This window comes from Lithobates pipiens, unplaced genomic scaffold (genome assembly GCF_037356315.1).
Source record: "Lithobates pipiens isolate NorthernLeopardFrog02 unplaced genomic scaffold, aLitPip1_a1.2 Scaffold_3, whole genome shotgun sequence".
Taxonomy (NCBI): Eukaryota; Metazoa; Chordata; class Amphibia; order Anura; family Ranidae; genus Lithobates; species Lithobates pipiens.
This window is the reverse complement of record NW_027507790.1, coordinates 147,459,136-147,486,030: the sequence shown is the minus strand read 5'-3', so window position 1 is coordinate 147,486,030 and position 26,895 is coordinate 147,459,136. Positions and strand designations below refer to the sequence as shown.

The following is a 26,895-nucleotide window of genomic DNA, read 5'->3' as shown; positions in this document are numbered from 1 at the left end:
GCATCTGAGTTTCTTATTGTATTTTATTACTTGGAACATATTTGATTTACTAGTAACCTACGCTGTATATTTTAGGCTAGATCACTTTTATAGTGTGTGCATATTGAGTTATGTGACTTGGCTGAAACAGCAGGAACCTGCTACTTGCTCGGAAATTATATAGGACAATGTTGTCAGGTTACATGGCATAATGTTGTGGGGATTTTTGTTAGTGGGATTATATACCAACGTTCTTAATTGAACACTAACAAAGCATAGTGGGATTGATTTACTAAAACTAAAGAGTGCAAAATCTGGTGCAGCTTTGCATAGAGACCAATCCGCTTCCAGTTTTTTTTGTCAAAGCTTAATTGAACACACTGAAGTTAGAAGCTGTTTGGCTACCATGCACAGCCAGGGCCGTTTTTAAGGCTGGGCAAAAGGGGCAGCTGCCCTGGGCCCTGTCATTGCTGTGGGGCCCAAAGCAGCTCCCTCATACTTGCCAACTATCCTGGTTTAAATTCCCTTGAGGTTTTAGTCCTGTGCTGTGTCCCGATATCTCAGTGTGAAGTGCTGCTACTAATGCTGCCCAGTTCTGCCTTATTGTTGTGTACAGATGTCTCACCTGCAGACCCTGTGTTTACATGTAAATTACAGCAATTCATATGTAAATAGCGGTTGCATTCATATTTAAATAGCGGCGGCTGGCGGACTTTATATGTATATCATGCCCCCTGAGGTCATATCCACAGTAATCTCTAGCAACCAATCAACAAGCAGAAATCATGTGCTGTAACCTCTAGTAACTAATCAGTGAGCCGTAATGTGTTCTGTAACCTCTACCAACCAGTCAGTGAGCGATAATGATACACTGTATTGATTGATACACTGATTTTGAGTCTAGCTGCTATTTATTGTATGTCTCAGAGCAGGTGGAGAGCAAAACTTCTTGGGGGGAGGGGCCCCAAGAAATGTTTTGCCCGGGATCCAATCAATATCAAAGACGGCCCTGTCCACAGCTGCACTGGATTTTGCTCTCTCCAGTTTTTGTAAATCAACCCCAGTGGTTTCACCTCTTTATACCCCATCTATGCTTTTTTTTGTTCTAATAATGTCCTTAAAGCGGCCCTTTCATCAAAATAAATACCCTCAAGAAGCTATATTCACCTTTCCTACTGCCTGTGCTGATAAACACAACTTATTTACTGAGGAACCGTCCCCTGAAATCTTCTGGGAAACCAGCATTTCCAGGACATTCAATCTCCTGTGCCCCACATACCTTCACTGGTTTCTCCCATTGACCTCCTACATCAATATTATGTTCTGTAGTGATGTGGAGGTCAGCAGGAGGAAACAATGAGCCTTGTGAGGGACACAGGAGATCGACATTCCCAAATGTGTTGGTTTGATAGCAGACTTTGAGGGATTACTCCGCATGAAGCAACATTCGGCAGTGGAGGCAGGAGGATCAGTGGGTAAGTACTCTGGGTTTTTTTGTGTGTTTTTTTTTTTGCAGATGTATAATTTTGGGGAATTTCTTTTTCACATCAGGCTCTTTTTTTTAAGGTTCCTATGGTGGATTTAGTTATCAGTACTATTCACTTCTAACTAAAGAAAAATGTTAAAGAAAACGCTTTTTCTTTTGGCTTATGTCGACAGACATTTTCTTGTGTTTGACATACTTTTGATAAAATGGAGCAAAGTCCCATTGACTTTAATTAAAGCGTTTGTTGTGTTCGTGAGTTCCCGTGTTGTCCCGATCGTGTCCGTGTTGTCAGTCGTCTTGTCTTTCGTCAGCGTTCGTGTGTTTTCCCGTCCGAGTGTCGCAATACTCAAAGAAATTGCCGTTGTCGTACAACGCGTCTGGGCCGGCTGTCGCAGGTAGGGCTTCGGCACCCATTTTTCATTTCATGTGTTACAATGTCACTTAAACGCGATATCCTGAACTCATGAACCTCTCACTTTTCATTTCACGAACGTTTTAAAACCGTGGCACTCGTACTCGTTACCTCATGTCACTACCCCTTTCTTTCGAAGGAAGTCGTTATCACCTTTTCAGGACATGTCGATCATGCCACATCAGGCACTTCGTTTCGTAGGCATGTCATTTCTAAGCCGAACGACTCCCCAATCATTTCTCAATATTCGAATCGATCGAATCATTTCGAAATCACAGCCGACTGCTCGTTACGTTAAATCAAGCAGTCCGGACCATTTCAAATTTCATGTTGTTTTCAAACCGTAAACCGGTCGGACCGTTCCAAATTCGAATCATTTCATGTAATTAAGCCATTTCAATCATTTCATGCCGTTCGAATTATGTCTATCATTTCATGTCATTTCAAAATATTTCAGTCTCTTTTATGTCAGATCGAATCATTTCTACCATTTCTAATCATTTCATCATTTCTGTCACTTACCGCGCTCCGGTGCGAATCCTGTCGCATCCCCGATGCACCGATTCGCTTCGAAGTGCCCCAGGGTTCGGCCTCATTTCTGTACATGCTCCAGAGACTGAGTCACTCGCAGGTTCAGGCACAGTCCCTGATTCTAGTCTCTGTCATGGCATACCATTTCTATCACTTATTACGCTCCGTTTCGAATCCTGTCGCATTCATTGATGCACCGATTCGTTCCGGTGTGCCCAGCTGTTACGCCTCATTTCAGTACATGCTCCAGAGACGGATTCTTTGTTGTAACCATCAGTCCAGTCGTTGAGTCTTGTCTCTGTCATGGCATATCATTTCTGTCACTTATCACGCTCCGATTCGAATCCTGTTGCATTTATTTATGCACCGATTTGTTCCGGTGTGCCCAGCTGTTACGCCTCATTTCAGTACATGCTCCAAAGACAGGATTCATCTGTTTCGTTCATGGGCTCGTCCTCTGATTCTTGTCTTTGTCATGGGTTTTCATTTCATCTCACCTATCACGCTCCGGTACGAATAGTCACATCTGTGTACCAAATTTGTCTCGGTGTGCCCTAGGACTGGCCTCATTTCAGTACATGCTCCAGAATCCGTTTCGTGCTCGGTCGCAAGATTGTGGCATGGCGATCCGGACCTCTGTCATGGCAGATTCACTCATTTCACGGTCACATACCGCTTCCCGGTTTGAGTCCAGTTGATTCTTCAATGTTTGGATACCTATCGGGGGGCCTTGCTCGTCAGCCTCATTTCACTATTAAATTGCTTCAAAATTTTATACTTGCTCCAGAGTTCAGTTTGGTGTCAGTTGCATCTGCAACACGACCAAATCACATCTCTGTCATGATATGCATGTTATTCAAAAGAGCAACATTTCATTTGTTTGTTTCATTTCATTTATGTCATTTCATCTCATTTCTAAATCTCACCTCCATGAAGTCACTATTTAGCTAGCCATCTCTGTTCAGGTATAGAAATCTCAAACAAACTTCACCTTCATCTCCTCAGGTTAGTCGAGTTTTCAGTAGGTCCACCCTGCACCTGGTCGGACGGTGCCTCCTTAGGTAAGAGAAAAAAAAAAATCATCTGGGAGGAAACGCTCACGAGCGGAAGCATCCTTCTCGTTAAAACATGTATTTTCTTCAGGAGTCTCCAACGAGTCTTGTAATCCATGTCACCCTCATAGGTTCCGTTTAGGAGAAAACCCGAACCCGAGGACTAATAGGTTCGCCAGGCCTGGATTTCGCCACCATGTCCCGGGCTGGCAGCGAGGACCTCACGGCCGCATTATCTCCGTCTCTTGTCTCAGAGAGTGGCAGCCAACGGTCCCTCAGAGCATGGACCATTCCTAGGCTGACAGCTGAGCTAAGGCGCAGAGGTGTACCCTTTCCGGCAACAGCCAGAAAGGCCGAGCTTTTCGGGCTCCTCTTTCCTCCCCCAGCCGCGGTTGAGGCTAGTACCCAGCAGGCCTCCCTGGGCTCTATCGCTTCTTCAATCTCGCAGCTTCATACCTTGGTATCGTCCCTGACGACCTCAATGTCAGAGGTCCAGAATCGGGTGGCCCTCCTCGAGACCCGCCCATCTGTTTCTCCTCTAGTACTAGCATCCCAGGCAGTGAATAACCCTCTCGCAGGTATCACCGGGTGTACATCAATTGTGTACCCTTCTCATCTGGTATCAGCTAACATCAGGAAGGACATCCTAGAGGGCAAGGACGTCAATCTGGCTTCTCTTCTCATCTCCATTCACGAGCTGGTGGAGAACAAGGCTTATACATGGGGGGACGTGTCAGTGGTCCTCAAAACCAAAGACCCCAGGCTGGACAGGAAGCTTTCTGTCACCGAGTTTACCTTGGCCTTCAGCATGATGAGGGACATCATCTGCTCAGCCTCCCCCGGCAGGAGGGAGGAGCTGGATCGCTACCTCCATGTGGTAGTAGACCTGGGTTATAAATACGGTGGTTTTTCATTTTACGACTACCACCGCTCCTTTTCCGCTAAGGCGGCCGCCAGGCTCTTCCAATTCCAGACGCCTACTGACTGGAACGTCATGGATACCGAGCTATTCTGCCGCCACTTCGCGGGGCTACGGTCTCCTCTCTGTGCGATTTGCCAGTCGGCTACTCATACCGCGACTTGGTGCGCTAGCTCAGTGGCAGCCCCGCCCTTAGATGGTCCGTCTACCTCAGGTACTGCTCAGGGCCCACAGGCGCCGGCACGCCTGCCGCAGACGGATAAATTTGGGCGCCCGGTCAAGACCATGGGAGGTGCAGCAATCTGCAACAATTATAATAGCGGGTCATGCAATTTTAGTCAGTGCAGGCTGCTCCACGTATGCACGCAGTGTCATAGGGCTCATCCCAGGCTTATGTGTGAGGTCAAACAGATTAAGAAATCTTGACTAAGCCGGGTCAACGTCTCTTGGCTCAGTGTCTACCTTACCAGTCATCCTACCCCCTCACTATCCGTCTACCTTGTTCAGGGCTTCACTCAAGGCTTTCACACTGGACTTATCTCTCTCCCTCACCTCACGCACGAATGCCAGAACCTGCGGTCAGCAGCTATGGATGAACAAGCCATTGACCAACTACTACAGTCAGAGTTAGACCGGGACTTCATCATAGGCCCTTTCACACAGCCCCCATTCAACACCTGGCGATTCAGCCCTATTGGGCTTGTCAAGGACAAGTTCTCTAATAAACTCAGATTGGTGTACGATTTGTCAGCGCCTCATTCCTCTTCTGTCCCCAGTCTTAATTCCCTTATCCCCTCCGAGGAGTTCTCCCTTAAGTATGCATCCGTAGACACGGCCATCCAGGCCATTCTCAAAACAGGCACAGGAACCTGGCTCTCCAAGGCCGATATCTCGGACGCCTTCAAGCTCCTTCCCATCCATCCATCTCTCTGGTGCTGGCATGGCATCAAATGGAGGGAGCTGTACTATTTTGCCACCAAACTAACATTCGGGTCCAAGAGCAGCCCCTGGCTCTTCGACACTTTCGCACAGACTCTCGCATGGATCTTGCTGCACGTAGCCCAGTGTCAGGGAGTCATACACTATCTGGATGACTTCCTGCTGATCGAGCCACCCGGCTCTCCTCCAGGAGATCTGGATAAGTTAAGGGTGGTCTTCAGTAACCTCAACGTCCCCATTGCCGAGCACAAGGTGGATGGTCCAACGCAGACCATCACCTTTCTCGGGGTCAGCCTAGACACCAACACTATGCAGGCCAGCCTCCCCCCGGATAAACTGACCCGCATCAGGACGGTCCTGAGGGACTTCACCCGCGCCAGAACTTGCACCAAGAGACAGCTGCAGTCCCTACTCGGCATGTTAAATTTCGCCATGCGCATCATCCCTCAGGGTCGCGCATTTGTGTCACGCCTATTGGTCTTACTGTCCCTCTCACAGGACCCGGAGCAAGTCCTCAGCCTGGATCCTGCGGCGATAGCAGACCTTGCTATGTGGGAGGAATTCCTATCGTCTTGGAATGGCGTGTCCCTGTTCATTCCCTCCGTGTCCTCCCTTTCACCCCAGGTGGTGACCGACGCAGCGGCCTCCACGGGCTTTGCGGCAATTTTTGGCCACCTCTGGCTCGCAGCTCCCTGACATCCTCCCTGTTCGAGTTATACCCCATCGTAGCTGCAGCACACTCATGGGGCCGCAGTTGGTCGGGTCAAACGGTGACCTTTTCAACAGATAATCTGGACACTGCGGAGATCATTAATAAAGGCAGGTCCAAGTCTCTAGAGATTATGTCCTTCCTACGTCGACTGGTCCAGCTCTCGTTATTATTTCAGTTCAACGTCCATTGTTCCTTTATCCCCGGTAAATTCAATCAGGCAGCGGACGCCCTCTCCCGCTTTAACTTTGTTTCATTTTTCGATCAGGTGCCCGGAGCCGGACCAACATCAGCAGCTATCCCGGACTGGTCTCAACTGACCCTGGATTAGCCCCACACCTCCTAGCAGCAACCCAACTCATCGATCACTCCCTCTCACGCAATACCCGCAAGGCCTATCAATCAGCCTGGAGGGCCTTTAACCGCTTCATGACGTATCACAGCACAGAGACCTCCCGGGTCAAGCAAGTCCTGGCCTTCATTTCCTACTGCCACTCGGAGTTGGCGTTATCCTTTAATACGATCCGGCTATACCTGGCCGGGGTACAACATTTCACGTCCCTCCAGGACCCTACCGAACCCTCCTTATTCACTTACCACGCCGTTCGGGCTGTTATGCGCGGCGTTCAGAAGCGCCAGCCAATGGCCTGCACCAAACGGCTGCCTATCACAGGAGACGTTTTTAGGAACATGTCAGATATTCTGGCCACTTCACCTTTCGGTCTCCGCATTAGTATCGTCTTACAAGCAGCCATACACCTGGCCTTCTACGGCTTCTTACGGCCAGGCGAGTTTACCTGTAATAGCCCCACAGCACGCATGCTGTGCAAGCACCACCTGGTCAGGTACGAAGACCATTTAGTCTTACACTTAGCAGTCTCCAAGACGCAGCAGCTTGGCTCAGGTACAGACATACACTTCTATAAGACCAACAACCGCTGGTGCCCGGTCGCCATTCTCACCCGCTTGTTGACCCTTCTGGCCGATCAACCACGAACTGGCCCGCTTCTGCCATTTCACACTAAACCTCTGAACGCTGCCCGGTTTATGGAACATGTCAGGATACTCCTGGGCATCCTTCACCTCAATCCTGCTCACTACTCCGGACATTCATTTCGTATCGGAACAGCTTCGACAGCCTCCCGCCAAGGGGTCCCGGACCATGTTATCAAGAAGTTGGGTAGATGGAAGTCCACCTGTTTCGCCCGTTACATACCCAATCCGCAAGTAGAGATGGCCCAGGCCTTTGTCAAGCTCACCCAGTAACAAACTTGAAACAATAAAATGCAACCCCTACCTGAATGTTTTTGCTCCCTTATTTTGGTATACCGTACGTTAGACCAGGGCACACTTTCAGGTCCATTTCAAGTAAGCGAGTTTATGTTAACCTTGTTTGTCATCCTTATCCGTATCGGTCAGAGGGCTCTGGACCATAAATAGAAAGGCCAGTATGGTGGCCTGGAATTATGGGAGGAGCCCGGTGGGGTATATAACCAGCCCGTTCGCCTATCTTCCTCGTCGGTTCCGGTGCGCGATACCCACCCACCCATCCCCTTTTTCAGGGCATTTCTCAAGCATTATACTCCTCATGAGAGTACTCATTTCACTCCATTTCATATTCATTTCATTTATCACCCACTTCTCTATCTAGGGTATGCCCCCTTATTTTGGTATACCGTACGTTAGACCAGGGCACACTTTCAGGTCCATTTCAAGTAAGCGAGTTTATGTTAACCTTGTTTGTCATCCTTATCCGTATCGGTCAGAGGGCTCTGGACCATAAATATATATATATATATATATATATATATATATATAATGCGTTGTGTGTGGGTTATACCAGGCACCGATGCTGTAATATGTAGATCTATATTCAATATAAGTATTGGAATCTGTAGAGACATTTATCTCTACAGATTTCTAAACTCTGAATACATTAATGCAGTAAAAATCTTTAATCGCATTGGTATAAATAATTGAATTCAAAATTTCTATATAGTAACTTGTTTACTATAGGCATAAATACTCTGGTCTACCCTACTCATATATATTTGTATATATCTTTATTCTCTATATCACAAGTTTTAACATAATTAGGTGATTTAGTAATAAAAGTAAAATATCAAATTTCTTAATGGAAATCTAGATATACAATATATTAACCACTTAATAATCGCCCTATAGCCGAATGACGGCTTCAGGGCGGTTTCTTAACTGTGGGAGGCCGTCATATGACGTCACCCTGCCATTACTCTGCAATACCCTGCCATTACCCTGCATTACCCTGCATTACCCTGCATTACTCTGCATTACCCTGCATTACTCTGCATTACCCTGCAATACTCTGCAATACTCTGCAATACCCTGCAATACCCTGCAATACCCTGCAATACTCTGCAATACCCTGCAACGCTCTGCAACACCCGCCAATACCCTGCAACACTCTGCAATGCTCTGCAACACTCTGCAATGCTCTGCAACACCCACCAATACCCTGCAACACTCTGCAATGCTCTGCAACACCCGCCAATACCGTGCAACACTCTGCAATGCTCTGCAACACCCTCCAATATCCTGCAATGCTCTGCAACGCAATACTCTGCAAAGCCATACTCTGAGATACCCAGCCATACTCTGATATACCCAGCCATACCCAGCCATAGTCGGTGATACCCTGCAATACCCAGCCATAGACACCCCCCCCCCCTCCCGCCGCCCTCCGGTGCTTCTACCGACTCGCCAATACTATCAAATCCAGAATCCTTTTTTTTTTTTTTTTCAGGCTTCCCAGCTTAGAGGTGAGATGCGGGGTCTTATTGACCCCACATCTCACTGTAAAGAGGACCTGTCATGCCATATTCCTATTACAAGGGATGTTTACATTCCTTGTAATAGGAATAAAAGTGATCAAAAAATTTATTTTTGGGGAAAAAAATGTCAAACTAAAATAAATAAAGTAAAATGAACAATAAAATATTTTTTTTTTTAAAGCGCCCCTGTCCCCATGTGCTCGCATGCAGAAGCGAACGCATACGTAAGTCCCGCCCACATATGAAAACGGTGTTCAAACCACACATGTGAGGTATCGCTGCATACGTTGGAGCGAGAGCAATAATTCTAGCCCTAGACCTCCTCTGTAACTCAAAACATATAACCAGTAAAAAAAAAATTAAATCGTCGCCTATGGGGATTTTTAAGTAGCGGCGTTTGGCGCCATTCCACGAGCCTGTGCAATTTTGAAGAGTGACATGTTAGGTATCGATTTACTCGGTGTAACTTCATCTTTCACATTATGCAAAAATTGGGCTAACTTTACTGTTTTTTTTTTTTTTTAAGCACAAAACTGTTTTTTTTCCAAAAAAAAGCATTCGAAAAATTGCTGCGCAAATACCGTGCGAGATAAAAAGTTGCAACGACCACCATTGTATTCTCCAGGGTGTTTTCTAAAAAAACATATATAATGTTTTGGGGTTCTATGTAATTTTCTAGCAAATAAATGATGATTTTTACATGTAGGAGAGAAATGTCAGAATTGTCCTGGGTGCTCCAGAACGCCTGATGGCGCTCCCTGCATGTTGGGCCTCTGTATGTGGCCGCACTGTGTAAAAGTCTCTCACACATGTGGTATCACCGTACTCGGGAGTAATAGCAGAATGTGTTTTGGGGTGTAATTTGTGGTATGCATATGCTGTGTGAGAAATAAACTGATAATATGACAATTTTGTGAAAAAATAAAAGTAAAAAAAATCTTGATTTTGCAAAGAATTCTGGGAAAAAATGACAACTTCAAAAAAACTCATCATGCCTCTTATTAAATACCTTGGAATGTCTTCTTTCCAAAAAGGGGTCATTTGGGGGGTATTTGTACTTTTCTGGCATGTTAGGGTCTCAAGAATTGAAATAGGCCGTCAGTACTTCAGGTGTGATCAATTTTCAGATATTGGCACCACAGCTTGTGGACTCTATAACTTTCACAAAGACCAAATAATATCCACCAATTTGTACTTATTTTTACCAAAGATATGTAGTGGTATAAATTTTGGCCAAAATTTATGAAGAAAAAATTACTAATCTGCTAAATTTTATAACAGAAATGAAGAAAAATTCATTTTTTTACAGAATTTTCTGTATTTTTTCTTTTATAGCACAAAAAATAAAAAACCCAGCGGTGATTAAATACCACCAAAAGAAAGCTCCATTTGTGTGAAAAAAAGGACAAAAATTTCATATAGGTCCAGTGTTGCATGACTGAGTAATTGTCATTCAAAATGTGAGAGCACCGAAAGCTGAAAATTGGTCTGGTTATTAAGGGTGTTTAAGTGCCCAGTGGTCAAGTGGTTAATTGTATATTCAGACTGCTAATTTATTGTTATATACATAATATCCCTCTAGTACAGTGATGGCGAACCTTTTTGAGCCCGAGTGCCCAAACTGCAACGCAAAACCAACTTATTTCTTTCAAAGTGCCAACACAGAATTAAACCTGCCAGCGGCTCTGTACAGAGGATGGGACTGATCATCCCTCTGAATAAATCCTAAGGGACCAAAAACCTACAATTCTAGCAGATTCGCTCAGAATGCACTGACCTACCTGACCATTATACTCACCTACCTGACACATGCACTCATCTACCTGACCATTGCACTTGCCTGCCTGATCATTGCACTTGCCTGCCTGATCATTGCACTCACCTGCCTGACACTTGCACTCACCTGCCTGACACTTGCACTCACCTGCCTGACACTTGCACTCACCTGCCTGACACTTGCACTCACCTGCCTGACACATGCACTCACCTGCCTGACCATTACACTCACCTACCTGACACATGCACTCACCTACCTGACAATTACACTCACCTACCTGACCATTGCACTCACCTACCTGACACATACATTCACCTACCTGACACCTGCACTCACCTACCTGACTATTACAATCACCTACCTGACACATGCATTCATCTACCTGACCATTACACTCACCTGTCTGACCATTACAGTCACCTACCTGACACATGCACTCACCTACCTGACCATTGCACTTGCCTACCTGACCATTGCACTTGCCTACCTGACACATGCATTCACCTACCTGACCATTGCACTCACCTGCCTGACCATTATACTCACCTCCCTGACACATGCACTCACCTACCTGACCATTACCCTCACCTACCTGACACATGCACTCACCTACCTGACACATGCACTCACCTACCTGACACATGCACTCACCTACCTGACACATGCACTCACCTACCTGACCATTGCACTCACCTACCTGACACATACATTCACCTACCTGACACATGCACTCACCTAGCTGACCATTACCCTCACCTACCTGACACATGCACTCACCTACCTGACCATTACACTCACCTCCCCGACACATGCACTCACCTCCCTGACACATGCACTCACCTACCCGACACATGCACTCACCTACCCGACACATGCACTCACCTACCTGATACATGCACTCACCGAATTAACGCCTTTATTTTGCGAAATTGAGTAGAATCGGTAACTGTACAGAGCACAATGTCAGCATTGTCGTGAGTTGGTTTGTATTCGTTTTTTGTAGATTGTTACATACCGTTAAACAAGCAATAAACTTTAACAGTGAAAGGCTTACTTTAGAAATGTTTAGATGCAGGGAAATAATGGATCCACTCCACATTGATCTTACCTGTCTCCAGTCTCTCCGGCAGCTCATTCCCACCCACAAGTCTCCTCTGATCCCAGCCGCATGTTCTCCCAGTCACGCCCAGCGCGTCACCGCTGATTTGTTTGATGGTGGGTGCGGTGTGGATGAGACAGCCTCTATGATTGGATTAGCGTGCGCACGTCACCCCTGGGCACTTATTCTTTGTCATGCCCACTCGCCTACAGAACTGTGGGAGATGTAGTTTGCGGTGCGGACGATTATGCTTTCACTGTGTGCTTTTCTCATTTAATGGCTCTCCTTTCATGGTGTGCCCACAGAGAGGGCTCAGCGTGCCGGCAGCGGCACGCGTGCCATGGGTTCGCCATCACTGCTCTAGTATATACCTTCCATATATATCCACAAACCCCTGCATACTAAACGTTGGTACAGGTAGGCATCATTGATATATACCAATAGCTTTTGATATTTTTCTAAATTAAACAAACTAAGGCCGCGTACACACGGGCGGATTGTATGGCCTACTTAGTCCGTCATACAATCCGACGGACAGTCCGTCCTACTTTCGAATGAACGGACTTGACCACACACGGATGCACAAACAGTCCGTCGAAAGCTTGCGCGATGACGTGTACAGCACGTACGACGGGACTAGAAATAGGAAGTCCAATACACAGCAATGCAACCTTCCGCCGTGTAAATCCTTTCTGAGCATGCGCCATTCTTAGTCCATCGAAGTAGCCTACTCACGAGCGGATTTTCCGCTGAAACCAAAGTATGACGGACAGTATTACGGAAATTCCGAAATACTTAGTACGCCAGACTGCACGCTGAAAAACTCAGCTGAAGCCCACACACCAGCGGACTGTCCGCTGAAATGTGTTTCGGCGGACTAAGTAGGCCATACAATCCGCCCGTGTGTACGCGGCTTAAGTCTTGCTCATCCTTGTCATACCTTTTACTCTTTTTTTATTTTATTTATTTTTTATTGTTTTAATTATTTGTACCCATAGAGCGATGCCTGCTGACTGATTTCAGCGGTTCTGGCTGATCTGTGACCCTTGGGACTTTTCTAGATTCAGATTTGTAATCATTCTATATAAACTACCGTACTTAAGAATATTAACAGTAGCTGCTTTGCATGGAAGGGTCCAGAGACACAGTCCTATCTATGTTTGTTTTAAAAAAAGTTTTTGTGGAATGTTTTCATCTGTAACACCACTACAATATATGTGAGTTGTGTAAAAAGTACCTTTAATGTAAAGATAGTATACTATATTAATTGAAGAATTGTTTAACGATTACACTTACAATGTATTTTTCTCAAACCACTATATTGTAGAGACACGATCAATCCTCTTATAGACCCCTGAAGAAAGAGTTATCCAATACTCTGAAACGCGTCTGGTAAACTTAGGGAGTTTCGATGTTATCTGTGTGGTGATTGTGTACAGTTACTGTAACCATTCAAGTATATTTTACTGTTATACTATGTTTAATTAATTGCATATTTTTTCAATACGACAATACATTAGTGCCTTTAAAGTCTTTTTAGAGGTATCTGGGTATATAGTGGCGCCAGAAGGAAGTTCACCTCTCCCCCTCCCTCCCTGCAATCTTCTGGGACATGTCACAGGTCCCAGAAGATTGCCATTTACAACACACAGCACAGCTTGCGCATGAAGCCACAGCCGGACGCCCACAGTAACAATGCTGGCGCCACGGAGAGGACGGGGTGAGGAGTGAGGCTTCCTACGCCCACATCACTGGACTGTGGGACAGGTGAGTGTCTGTTTATTAAAATTTAGCAGCTACACTTTTTGTTGCTGTTGACTTTTAAATGGGTGGAACTCCGCTTTAAGAACTACACATGGAAGTTCAGAGGCAGCGTTTGACATACTTTATACTGACTTTCTTTGGACATAGCATGTCCTATTGAGGTGTGTTAAATGTGTAGCGCCGGCTCCTGAAGAGCATGCGCTATATGTTTTCAAAGTTAATGTTACACCTAAACTTCAGTTTGGTTTGGGTACAATTGTTCCAAATTTGGACCTCAGCATCAGTCTGACTGGACTATAGGATGTTCAGCCTGGCCACAGGGGGCATTGTCTCTTCTGGCAGGCATGAAACCACAGTCTGGTTGGGTGCTTTAAGGTTACCTTCTCTCAGGGTCCGCCCAGTGGGAGTGTCACTCTTGCTGTGCTTCCTGGAAGAGGGTACTTAAGATGCGGATATCACGCGGTTCGGGGTTCCGGTCCAGAAGTATGTTCTGACTCTATGGTCCTGGTCATCCTGACCATCCCCCAGGAAGGCTATGGCCTCGGGTGCGGATCCACCCGACTTATTGTCTCAGGGCTGGCTAGCCCGAGGCAAGGAAACGAAAGAAGGATTCTGAGGTGGTCCAGTGCCGTCTCTGGTAGTTGGAGAGGCCCAGTAACTTCGTAGCTATCCAGGGGAGGACTCTTCAGAAGAAGGCCACGTACGGGTTGCCTTCATACCAAGAGCCTGGAGGGGCTGAAGTACCTAAGTGAATCCAGTCTCGTGGGTATCGCCAAGCTGGCTGAAAGATCCAGGTATCACACGAGTGTTCCACAAGTTTTAGTTTCCTGAATATTCTACAACAATGTCTGTGGCAGAAACGTATTCCTGTATGTTCTACAACAAAGTCTGTGGCAGAGACTTGTTCCTGAGTTAAGCACCTTGTTGGCTGCTAGGCCTTGTGAGAGAGGGACTATACAACTTGAGTGATCATCCAGTTGTGAATGGCTATTCTCTGGATTTAGTCAAAGTAAACAAGTCCTCCATTATTGACTTTGACACTTAGCCCTTGTACACATGGTTGGACATTACGACAACAAAATCCGTCGGATTTTGTCCGATGGATTTTGTCCGACGGATTTTGTCCGAAACTTGTGTTGCATACACACGGCCGGACAAAGTTGTCGGAAAATCTGATCGTACGTAACGTGAAGACGTTATTTAGTTAGGACAGGACTACGTTCAGGCTAGTAGCCAATAGCTTTGGTCTAGGAATTTGATCTGAGCATGCATGGCACTTTGTCCGATCGGAATTCTCTACACACAATCGGACAAAGTCCGATGAAATCGTTCATGTTGTCGGAAAATTTTAGAGCCCAGCTCTAAATGGATGGAGCCCACACACTGTCGGATTATCTGACGACACGGTCCGATCTGACATTTTCCGTCGGAATGTCCGACCGTGTGTACAATGGCTAAGAGTACCTGAACTTTCTTCCTAACCCTCTGATCCTATTTTAAGAAACTGTTCGTTGACTACGTTTTTGTAAATAAAAATCCCTTTATGCGGACCTGTCGTCAGTCTCTAAAGTTACTGGGCCATCTACCACGGGACACCCCAACACACAAATCGAGGAGGAGAAGGTAACGGTAAGCCCAAATGAAACCAGCAGTTCCTTCGGGGGTTAGTGCTACAGATGGCAAGCAAAGCAGGTCAAACATGGCATTTTCAACTGGCAAACGCAATTTTTGATAAAAGAACACCCATGGACGTGGGCCTTTAAGCTGCAAGCACCCTGTGTAAAACCTTAACGTTGGCAGAAAATACATCTTTTATTGTTTTGACATCATTTCTCATCTAGTGTAGTGTATAAGGCAAGATAAATACCTGAGATTCTTTGGGCCAAAGTGTAAAGGAAGTTAATATTTAGCTCTGTATCTTTCTCGGCTGTAAACCAAATCAGCAATTGGTCTGAAATATAATATTGTTCTATAGATTTCCAGATTAGCTCACTTGTATAGGGAGGAAGCAATATACATTCATAATATGCAATCCTGGATTTGCAAAGATTGTATTGTTAGTGTTGTGTTCTTTTATGTTACACAGGAGTCTGGAGATAACATAAATCAAACATTCCAATTACATCATAAATCATAAATGCATGTAGTAGTACAGCTATGAAGAGAAGCCTAAACACCCCTTCTCCCAAGAGGCACAAAGCCATACTCTGATAATGCATGTTTATATGTTTTTATGCTTGAAGTGCAAGAAAACACTGCATTACTAGAGTAGGCCAGTTTCCAATAAACCATGCAATATAGTGCCCATACTATTGAACGATATAGAATACAACTGACCCGATTATTATCCAATTTTTTAAAAATGTTAGTGAATTGCCCAGACAAAATCATATTGATTATGGCAAGATTTAGACATCCCCAGTTCCCCACACATGAAAAGGAGCAGTGAGCAGTCAAATGTACTTATGTAGCAATGATCTCATGCATGGTGACCAATGTATGTATATAGTTATTGAGTCAGTAAATGCTATTTATTTTTTAGATGGTCCATTCTGTACTTGTCCTATGTGCAACTCGGACAGAGAGATTTCTGTCACTACTAATGAAGGGCTTCAGCTTGCCAAGGACATAGGGGCAACCTATCTAGAACTGCTGGCTCTGAATTACTTCTATGTGGTGAAATACTTTGGTGGAGTGGTAAGTACATACAAAGTACATTTATGTCATTTATATCTTGCAGATTTTGCATTTGCTGCTTTAACATTAGTCATACAAGCTTGTATCATTTTGTACTCCTGTGACCCATTTTCAGCAGAGAGCTGTCTGAAGTACGCTTTCTGCTGACATCACCAAGTTCAGTCCAGGCACTGCGTCATCCCTACTTCGAAAGTCTGGATCCATCAGGTGCCTGGACTGATGGCAGTCTTAACCTCTCAGCAAACCGCTGAGACGGCTGCTCCCCATCCCTCCACAGCTCAGTGCTCTAATGACCGTGGAAGAGCAGAGAAGGAGAGCTGCTGATTGACAGTTAGCAGCTCTCCGCTCAGGGAGCTGAGAGAACCAAGCCATCGACGATGTTCGATTGCTCGGTTCTCAGTGCAGAGACGCCGGGGGACAGATGCAGCATCCACCTAGATAAGTATGAATAGGAAAAAAAAACCAAACCCATACTTCTCCTTTAAGTAATATTTTTAAAAATCTAGGCAAAGGGGAGCAATAACATATAAACTGCGGCAATCCATTACAAGTAACCTAAATCTATTTTAATGTAGTCAGATGAGTTAGCTCCCTCTCACACCTGAGTGTTTTGTAATTAAAACTCAGACACTCTACAAGCCAATCACCGTGCTTTTAAATCTCTCCTGCTCACATTTGAACATTCAGGCAACTGTAGCTCAATGTCTAATGCTCCAGAAGGTACATGGGCTACTTTTAAACAGTGGCAGCTGGTGTTATATCTTTTGGGGGGGGTGGGGGTGGTCAGGGCCAGCCCTACAATGGGTCCCAGGCAGCATTTTAAGAGGGGACGGCAGTGACAAGCTGTACCCTTTCGGTCACCCGTGCTGGCTGTCCCCCGAGATCTGCCAGGGCTGATGTGAAATGTTGCATCCAATGAGTGTGCAGTAGTATCACACAGTGTGAGTATCACACTGAGCTGATATTGACACTTGACAGAGCCACTCAGTGTGTGAAACTGTCATGTAATGTAACTGAATGCAGAGAGAGACCGCTGTAAAAACTGAACGTTGATGTCGGGGGTGGGCGGGACCCAGCAGCTATCAAACGCCAGCCAATGGGATGGGGTCTGGGCGGACAGTGTCACACACAGTTTCACTGAGCATCAATATCGGCTCAGTGTGAAACTCCCTCTCCTCTGTCAGTGCCACCTGTTGGGGCCAATCAGTGCCACCTGCCAGCGCCACCTGTCAGTGTCAATTAGTGCCACCTGTCAGTTCCAATCAGTGTCACCAATCAGTGCCAGTGCTTCCAACCAGTGCCACCTATCAGTGCCCATTAGTGCTGCCAATCAATGCCCATGAGTGCCACCTATCAGCGCACATCAGTGCTGACTATCAGTGCTGCCAATTAGTGCCAATCAGTGCCACTAAATTCTGCCAATCAGTGCTGCCTATCAGTGCCATTAGTGCTGCCAGTGCCACCTATCAGTGCCAATCAAGAGCCATCAGTGCTGCCAACCAGTGCTGCTAATCAGTGCTTTCTATTAGTGTTAATCAGTGCTGTCTATCAGTGCCAATCATTGCTGCCTGTCAGTTCTGCCAATCAGTGCACTGAGTGCAGGGATAGGGCGATGAACTCAGCAGCCAGGCACATTGTCCATGGGGGGCTGGCCTGGTAGAGCACAACTGAAATCTGTTGACGTTTATTAATTCCACATGCAGATCTTTAGTATAATAGGTAATCACCACACTACTATTACCAATAAACGACTGGAGGTAAAATAACAGTGTCATTCAAAGACCTGTTGCTAAGCACTGTTATGTGTTCCCACACCACAAAAAAAAAAGTGCAGCGCTAACTTAATGATCAATAACTTAACAATAATGATGGAATCCTCTAATATATGGAAATCTCAACAGGCTTCAATATTACAACAATACTGTTCTCTGATAAGCAACTTCACATATTCACATCAAATTGAAAATAAGACATAATGTATAAAATGAAACTTAGCAGGGGTGGTGGAAACCCCTCATATAGATAATGGCTATGAAAAAAGTCTTCATCAGTTTAGGCCAATATGTATTCTGCTACATAATTTTGGTGGAAAAAAAATCGCAAGAAGCGTATATTGATTGGTTTGCGTAAAAGTTATAGCATCTACAAAATAGGGAAAAGATTTATGGCAATTTTAATTGGATTTCTGATGAATTTAATTATAGTTATCATGATATAAAATAATGAATGTGGGGGCCTTTTGGTGGGCCTGATTTTTTTTTGGGGGGAGGGGGCAGCATTTCATCCTTGGGCCCAGTCAGCACAATGTCTTGGGCCGGCCCTGGGGGTGGCCAACAATGCACCCATAGCCACCTGCCCCGCTTTCCCTGTGTCTCCTCCTCCTCGACATCATGGTGACTTCTGCCATGCATTCCTCCTCCTCCTAGGTGGCCAAAAGGATCGCTTCTCGTCTCAGCCAATCAAAGACCCGCTTCCTGATTGGCCAGGAGGAGAATCAGGTAGACAATAGCGAATAGAGCCTCAGGTTCTAATCATGTGCTTAAAAAAAACCTCATTGGAATCCATGGGTCATGCATCCTGCATGTAGATTAGGGGCCGGGTGCATGGATCAGGGGAGCGGTGCCCCTGCGTCCCGTATGGACAGGCCACTACTACTTTTAAAGCAGAGGTAGTTTAATAAGAGTACACAAAAAAAACATGCAAAAATCAGGTTGACATCGTTTTTCAGACGCTCCCATAATAAAGGTCTTTGGGGCCAGAAAAATGCACTTCTGCCCAAGAAAGCTCCTAAACAGCCTTCACACTTAAAAACGCACACAAGAAAAGCCTCAGTCACTTATATGCTGAATGTGGACCTAGGCAGATGGTGTTCTATTGCTGCTACCATTTACTACATTTTGTGCACATTCTGTGCTCTATATGATTCTATAAATCAAAAAAGCAGGCCAGAGTTTAATCTCAACATCTTGACCATTGAGAGTCATATCTGCAGCGGCTTTCCAACAATACGACTTTCAGTAAGGAGGTGGGACATTTAAAGGATAGCTAAGCATATATAGGCAATTATCAGAAGCATTATCAGTTGCAACACTCCCAGTAAACTGAGTATAAATTGATACCAACTACCTGTTTGTGGAGTGGCAGTATCCATAAAGTTTTGGGACAAGATACTGACAGGTCACATTCCAGCTGTCAGTGGACACCATAAAGCCTTATCGACTCATAGAACATATGTTCTTTCTGAGTCCGAATCTTCTGGTAAGCTTACATCCTCATCGGTGGTGGTGTTTTCACATGGGTGGTCGCAAGATTATGTTCTAATATTAGGTGGATTTGAAGATTTTCAAAGCTTTGATCACTACGGTGGAGTTTTTCACTAATGTATATGGACACACTATTTTTTGAGTTAAAATGTATTGTTTATACACTTCACTTGACACATGCGAGTGCCGCTGTATCAAATAAGTGCGTTGTTTATATGTTGTTTTTTTGGTTTATGTCACAATATTTCACTTACCGTATACTCATGCATGATTTTGTCATATAAATCTGGTGAGTTTTATGCACGTTTTACACTTGAGAACAAATTTATCTGTTTGTTGTGCTAGCTGCTAATTTTTTTTCTATTTAGTTTTGATTGCATGGGGTATTTTGTATATATTTTTCCAGAGTTTAATCCTATACTAAAGCATTTTTCTTGCACTTAACTCTTTCTTACACTTAACAAAAACCTAAAACCAAACCTTAACATATAATCCCTAAAGGTGCCTTTTAACAGGTTTCTTTAGTCGGTACATATCCTCCAATCATGTTACATACATAGTTACATAGTAGGTGAGGTTGAAAAAAGACACAAGTCCATCAAGTCCAACCTATGTGTGTGATTATATGTCAGTATTACATTGTATAGTTTATTGAAACTATCGATGCTCCCCGCTGAGACCACCACCTGTGGAAGGGAATTCCACACCCTTGCCGCTCTTACAGTAAAGAACCCTCTACCTAGTTTAATTTTAAACCTAGTTTCTTCTCATTTTAATGATTGGCCCATGTGTCTTATTAAACTCCCTTCTGCGGAAAAGTTTTATCCCTACTGTGGGGTCACCAGTATGGTATTTATAAATTGAAATTATATCCCCTCTCAAGCGTCTCTTCTGCAGAAAGAATAAGTTCAGTGCTCGCAACCTTTCTTCATAAAGTCCCCCATTTACTGTATGTGTCGTGTGTGTGTGTAGGATTTGTGCATGTCTTCTTTTGTTGGACAAGAGTAGTTTCAGCTTGGGGGTCCACAGAGCTTGGCTGTACCCTGCATCATAATTCTTTGTGTTTATGACACAGCATCAAAGGGCCCATTTTATGAAGGAAGGGTTTGTCTTTTCTGTGGAAGGATATCAATATTATTGCAGACCTTATGTTACAAAAATGACTTCAGGTCTTCTAGTCGCCTTTTACTGCCTTAATGTTTTAAGTTGAACTCCAGGCACATTGATTTTTTTTCAGAATATATTTCTCGATATAAATAAAGGCTAAAGAATGCAGGGCTGCTGATAGAAATCATGGAGCCCCGTACAGCCTACCCGACAATAACCTGCCTGTGTGCCCTCAGCACTCAGAGGAGGGAAAATGGCAGCACTACGGGGGAAGGGAGCACACAGGGATCCCAGACAGCAGGAGGAAGGGGGTAAAGATACTAGAACCAATCACTCCTGCAGTGCAGCCAGAGGAAGAAAAGGAAAGTAGAAGCCAGCAGCACTGCAGGAGTCACAAGTGTCTGCAATAAGGCAGTATTGCTGACCCTTCTGCTTGACAGGTGCCTGGGCCCCCTTTTGAACTAATGAGGCCTGGGCCCAGTACAGGAGGGCTGGCTGTACTGCCTTATCAGTGGCCCTGACCAAATGCCTTTGTAAACCCAGTTATTACCTTGTAAGAGTAGCGGTTACATTATCACTGATCTGCATGTAGCCTGTATACTACAGGATTCCTGCAGAACACTACAGGAGTGAAGGCATGACCAGTCACCGAGCACAAGGAGACCAAGTAGCAGTGACCGGTCTTCATTGCAGGAAGCTCCTACACAGAGACAAAGTTTTCCAGTGGATTACTGCACAGATCTAGAAGAAATGCACACCAAGATTCCAGTAAAAATACATACACCTATTGTATTTTATCAAAATTTCTTTGTCTAAAAATACTGTCTGCTTTCTTGGAGAGGGTCTTTTCAATCGTACTTCTTCACCTTCACTTTTACATGTCTGCTGTTGTTAGTTCTTGTGTAATGTTGTCATTGGTGAAAACTCACCTAGCAACAGGTTCGCTAAAATGTGCAGTAAAAACCCCTTAGCTGTTTGTATGTGTCATTCCATCTATATGAAGGTGCCTAAAATTTAAGTTGTGATTGTCATTTATGGGCTAATGCCTTGGTATTTTAGGGTTATTGCACTGTGGTGTGTCTGCCATTTGGCCTGTGCAGCTCCCTGTAGCAGGGGTATTTAAGCAGGTAGAGGTTGGACCAGAGGTGGATATTGGTCTTAGGAGTGAAAAGAACCATACTGTAGATAGAGGCATGTAGTATTGCACCTAAGTAGGGTTACTCCTTGGTGGGAGCCTGAAATGGGATTCCTAGCAAGCCGTGTACCATTGATTGGGAAATATTACAAGCTAAAGGTATGAGCCCCCACAGCATAGCCAAAAATCCTGCCTAACCTTTAAAGAGGACTGCTGTTCACTTGTTGCATTGCCATGTGAATACTTGAAACAAACCATATAAAGAAGTGTACATTATGTAATTTACTCAGTAAACAAAGTTCCTGGTTAAACCCTTGGCGCCAGTGCCTCCCGGTCCTTAAGGGGTTTAGGATGTGAGAGGGCAGGATGGAGTTTATGGTCATGTGACTTCTGTGATTTTCTGTCACGGTGGTCACATGATCGGAAACCTCCCGATTGCAAGGAGCTTTTCATTAGCCATGGGTGACTGTGAAGAGGGGCGCACGCTCTCGGCACATCTGTTTTAGAAATATTGCACACCAATATGCGGCCACTCTGTGCCATGGCCCACCCGCCGATAGGCCGCATATATATTGATGCTGTCGACGCCAACAGGTTAAGTGACCCATCTGATCTGGTTTCCTGTTAACACAAAGTGAGAGTGAAATCCTGCAACATATAGGGATGGGGAACGAAGTGTAAACCTTCACATTAAATTACTGCGTGGTGTAGAGTAAGAGGTAAAAGGAAAAAGTGACCAGTTCAGTAGACTAGCCTGGGAGGTTCTGTGAGAGGGGTGGATTGGTAGCTGTGTGATCTATACTTCTAAGCCCCTGTACACACGGTCACACATTCTGCCAACCAAATCCGTCGGATTTTGTCCGTCGGATCTTGTCTGAAACTGTTGCATACACACGGTCGGACTAAGTTGTCGAAAAATCTGATCATTCAGAACGTGATGACGTAATTTCCTTACGATGGGACTACGTTCAGGCTAGTAGCCAATAGCTTTGATGTAGGAATTTGATCTGAGCATGCGTGGCACTTGGTCCGATCAAAATTTTCTACACATGATCGGAGTATGTCCGATCAAACCAGTTGGTCGGAAAATATTTCCAACAAGTTGGAAAATTGGGTCCGACGGATATTCCGACGGAATCAGTCCGATGCATACCACACACACAGTCGGATTATCCGACAACACGGTCCGATAGGACACATTCCGACGGATTCTCCGACCGTGTGTACAAGGGCTAAGAGGCAGGGATTCTTATATTAGGGCCCACTGTGCAGAAGAGCACATGTCTATGAAATGGACCTGGCCCACCTGGACCATGGGTGTGGGAGGCCTCACAAAGTATACAGTAGTTTCACTCCATGCCTTCGGGCTGAAGAGTAAAGTGTAGTGTTCTTTACACATGTAAAACATGTGTAAAGAACCAGTGGAGGAAAATTAGTGTTCAACACTATTTTGCTTGAAATTACTTCGTAGTCAGTGCCAGGACAGGTTGTGAAGTCTCATGATTTTTCACCTTAATGCATTCCATGCTTTAAGGGGAAAAACCTTCTTTGCTACAGCTGCCCCCAGAGACCCCCTTTTTCTTACCTGAACCCATCCGTTTAAGCAACATGCATGAGCCCAGTGGCTCCAGTCGCTTTCTCTGTCCTCATTGGATAGATTGATAGCAGCAGGTGCTATTGGCTCCCGCTGCTGTCAATCAAATTCAGTGACACTAGAGTAGGGTGGCGGGGATGAGTCCTGCTGTTTGTGTCAATAGACGCAGCAGCGGGACTCAGGAGCGCACCTGCACAGGTGCCCCCATGAAATGCATCTCTCTGTGGGGGCACCTGATGAAGGGGAGGAGCCAGGAGCGCCAACTGGGCACTCCAGAAGAGGAGAATTGGGGCCGCTCTGGGCAAAATCCATGCACAGAGCAGGTAAGTATAACATGTTTGTTATTTTTATTTAAGAAAAAGGGGAACTTTACAAACCACTTTAAGCAGATGGGGAGGTGTCATCCTTTCAGTCTGTGGCTCTGTTTAACCACTTAACAACCGGCCCATAGACGAATGACGGCTACAGGGCGGTTGTTTAACTCTGGGAGGCCGTCACATGACGTCCTCCCAGAACTCCGCTCTCGTGCGCCCCCTGGGGCGTGCACTCGAGAGCATCCATGACCGCCGGGTCCACAGGACCCGGCGCATCAGGGATCACGGTAAATGGCCGCTCATCGCGGTCGTTTACCATGTGATCGCTCCGTCAAATGACGGAGTGATCACTTGTAAACAAACCGGCGTCATGTTATGACGCCGGTTCCTCCCTCCCCCTCTCTGTACCGATCGGTACAGCGGAGGGGGAAGAGATCGGTGTCAGCAGCGCTGTGGGCTGCACCTGCAGTGCCCACATCGCTGCTCACCGAAATTTAACCCCTCAATACCCTGTGTGACAGAGCGAGGCTCTGTCCCTATGAAATTAGAGGTAAAGGAGACACAGAGTTTGCATATCTGCGGACTGCAGGACTACAGAGTGTAGAGTTTAAATGGAGAAAACTGCTCTGTCAGTTTTCTCCAGGTTTTGCTAGCTCCAGATGGGATTCTGTAGTTTGGAGATCCCTGAGAGTTATGGGTGGGACGGGATCTCCAACCCTGTGTCCGGGTCTTGAGGCTAGTGAGCAGGGTGTGTGCCCAGCTGCACACAGCCCATATAACGAGGGGATTTGTGTAGGATGGTGGTGTGTGAGCAGCTTGCTGCTTGAAGCTGTGCATGTCCAAAGCTGTGTGAAGGACTTGAAGCTGTGTGCGTCCAAGGAGCCGTGTGCTGTGTGTCGAAGGGTTGGAAGCTGTGTGCGTCCAAGCAGTTTGTTGGACGGGGCAAGTACCTATAGCAGCAGTACTGCTGAAGAGTAGCCAGGTGGGCTAGCATTTTCGTTCTGATTTTGCTGTATTTAATTTAAGCTTGGACCCCTGCGTGGGATTACTGGATGGACTAATATTTTGTTTTCTTCTAATAAACGTGGGCTACCAGGCCCTTAACCATACACGCCTGACTGATGTGGACTAAAAAATGCATCTACCAATTGAGCTAATCACCCCAATGTCACACCTGCAATACTCTGCAGTACCAGGAATACTCTGCAGTACCAGCAGTACCAGCAGTACCAGCAGTACCAGCAATACTCTGCAGTACCAGCAGTACCCTGCAAATACTCTGCAGTACCAGCAAATACTCTGCAAATACCCTGCAAATACTCTGCAACACCCGCCAAAACTCTGCAACACCCGCCAAAACTCTGCAACACCTGCCAATACTCTGCAACACCCGCCAATACTCTGCACTACCCTCCAATACTCTGCAGTACCCGCCAATACTCTGCAGTAAAATTCCAGCCAATACTCTGCAATACCCTGCCATAAATTGCCATACTCAGAGATACCCAGCCATACTTGGAGATACCCTGCAAAATACCCAGCCATAGTAGGTGATACCCTGCAATACCCAGCCATAGACATCCCCCCCTCCCGCCGCCCTCTGGTGCTTCTACCGACTCACCAATACGATCAAAGCCAGAATCTTTTTTATTTTTTTTATTTCAGGCTTTCCAGCCTAGAGGTGAGATGTGGGGTCTTATTGACCCCATATCTCACTGTAAAGAGGACCTGTCATGCCATATTCCTATTACAAGGGATGTTTGCATTCCTTGTAATAGGAATAAAAGTGCTAAAAAAAAATATTTTTGGGGAAAAAAATGTCAAACTAAAATAAAGTAAAGTAAAATGAACAATAAAAAAAATTAAATTTTTTAAAGCGCCCCTGTCCCCATGTGCTCGCATGCAGAAGCGAACGCATACGTAAGTCCCGCTCACATATGAAAACGGTGTTCAAACCACACATGTGAGGTATCGCTGCGAACGTTAGAGCCAGAGCAATAATTCTAGCCCTATACCTCCTCTGTAACTCAAAACATATAACCAGTAAAAATTTTTTTTACGGCTATGGGGATTTTTAAGTAGCGACGTTTGGTGCCATTCCACGAGTGTGTGAAATTTTGAAGCGTGACATGTTAGGTATCTATTTACTCAGCGTAACTTCATCTTTCACATTATGCAAAAATTGGGCTAACTTTACTGTGTTGTTTTTTTTTAAGCACAAAACAGTTTTTTTTCCCAAAAAAAGCATTCGAAAAATTGCTACGCAAATATCGTGCGAGATAAAAATGACCACCATTGTATTCTCCAGGGTGTTTTCTAAAAAAACATACATAATGTTTTGGGATTCTATGTAATTTTCTAGCAAATAAATGATGATTTTTACATGTAGGAGAGAAATGTCAGAATTGTCCTGGGTGCTCCAGAACGCCTGATGGTGCTCCCTGCATGTTGGGCCTCTTTATGTGGCCACACTGTGTAAAAGTCTCACACATGTGGTATCGCCGTACTCGGGAGTAATAGCAGAATGTGTTTTGGGGTATAATTTGTGGTATGCATATGTTGTGTGTGAGAAATAAACTGATATGACAATTTTGTGAAAAAAAAAAGTTAAAAAAATCTTGATTTTGCAAAGAATTGTGGGAAAAAATGACAACTTCAAAAAACTCATCATGCCTCTTACTAAATACATTGGAATGTCTTCTTTCCAAAAAGGGGTCATTTGTACTTTTCTGGCTTGTTAGGGTCTCAAGAATTGAAATAAGCCGTGAGTACTTCAGGTGTGATAAATTTTCAGATATTGGCACCATAGCTTGTGGACTCTATAACTTTCACAAAGACCAAATAATATCCACCAATTTGTACTTATTTTTACCAAGGATATGTAGTAGTATAAATTTTGGCCAAAATTTATGAAGAAAAAATTACTAATCTGCTAAATTTTAGAACAGAAACAAAGAAAAATAAAAATTTTTACTGAATTTTCGGTATTTTTATTATAGCACAAAAAATAAAAAAACGAGCGGTGATTAAATACCACCAAAAGAAAGCTCTATTTGTGTGAAAAAAAGGACAAAAATTTCATATAGGTCCAGTGTTGCATGACTGAGTAATTGTCATTCAAAATGTGAGAGCACCAAAAGCTGAAAATTGGTCTGGTTATTAAGGGTGTTTAAGTGCCCAGTGGTTAAAAAGCAAACCAATTGATACTTACCTGCTATGTGTAATGGAATTGCACAGAGCGTCCCCAAACCTCCTCCTCTTCTCGGGTTCCCCGCCAGTGCTCCAGGCACCTCCTCTTTTTGGTGTGC

General features: G+C 44.9%; 1 protein-coding gene across 4 annotated transcripts in view; it reads left to right on the top strand.

Annotated features, from left to right (window-relative positions):
• Nucleotides 1–26,895, top strand: part of RHOBTB3 (Rho related BTB domain containing 3) — a 133,452-nt gene that overhangs the window by 20,037 nt on the left and 86,520 nt on the right. For all 4 annotated transcript variants that reach the window (XM_077462367.1, XM_077462366.1, XM_077462365.1 and 1 more), the window contains one exon: nucleotides 16,020–16,174. In XM_077462367.1, the coding sequence (XP_077318493.1) occupies nucleotides 16,020–16,174 (155 nt within the window). The remainder of the gene's footprint in view (nucleotides 1–16,019; nucleotides 16,175–26,895) is intronic.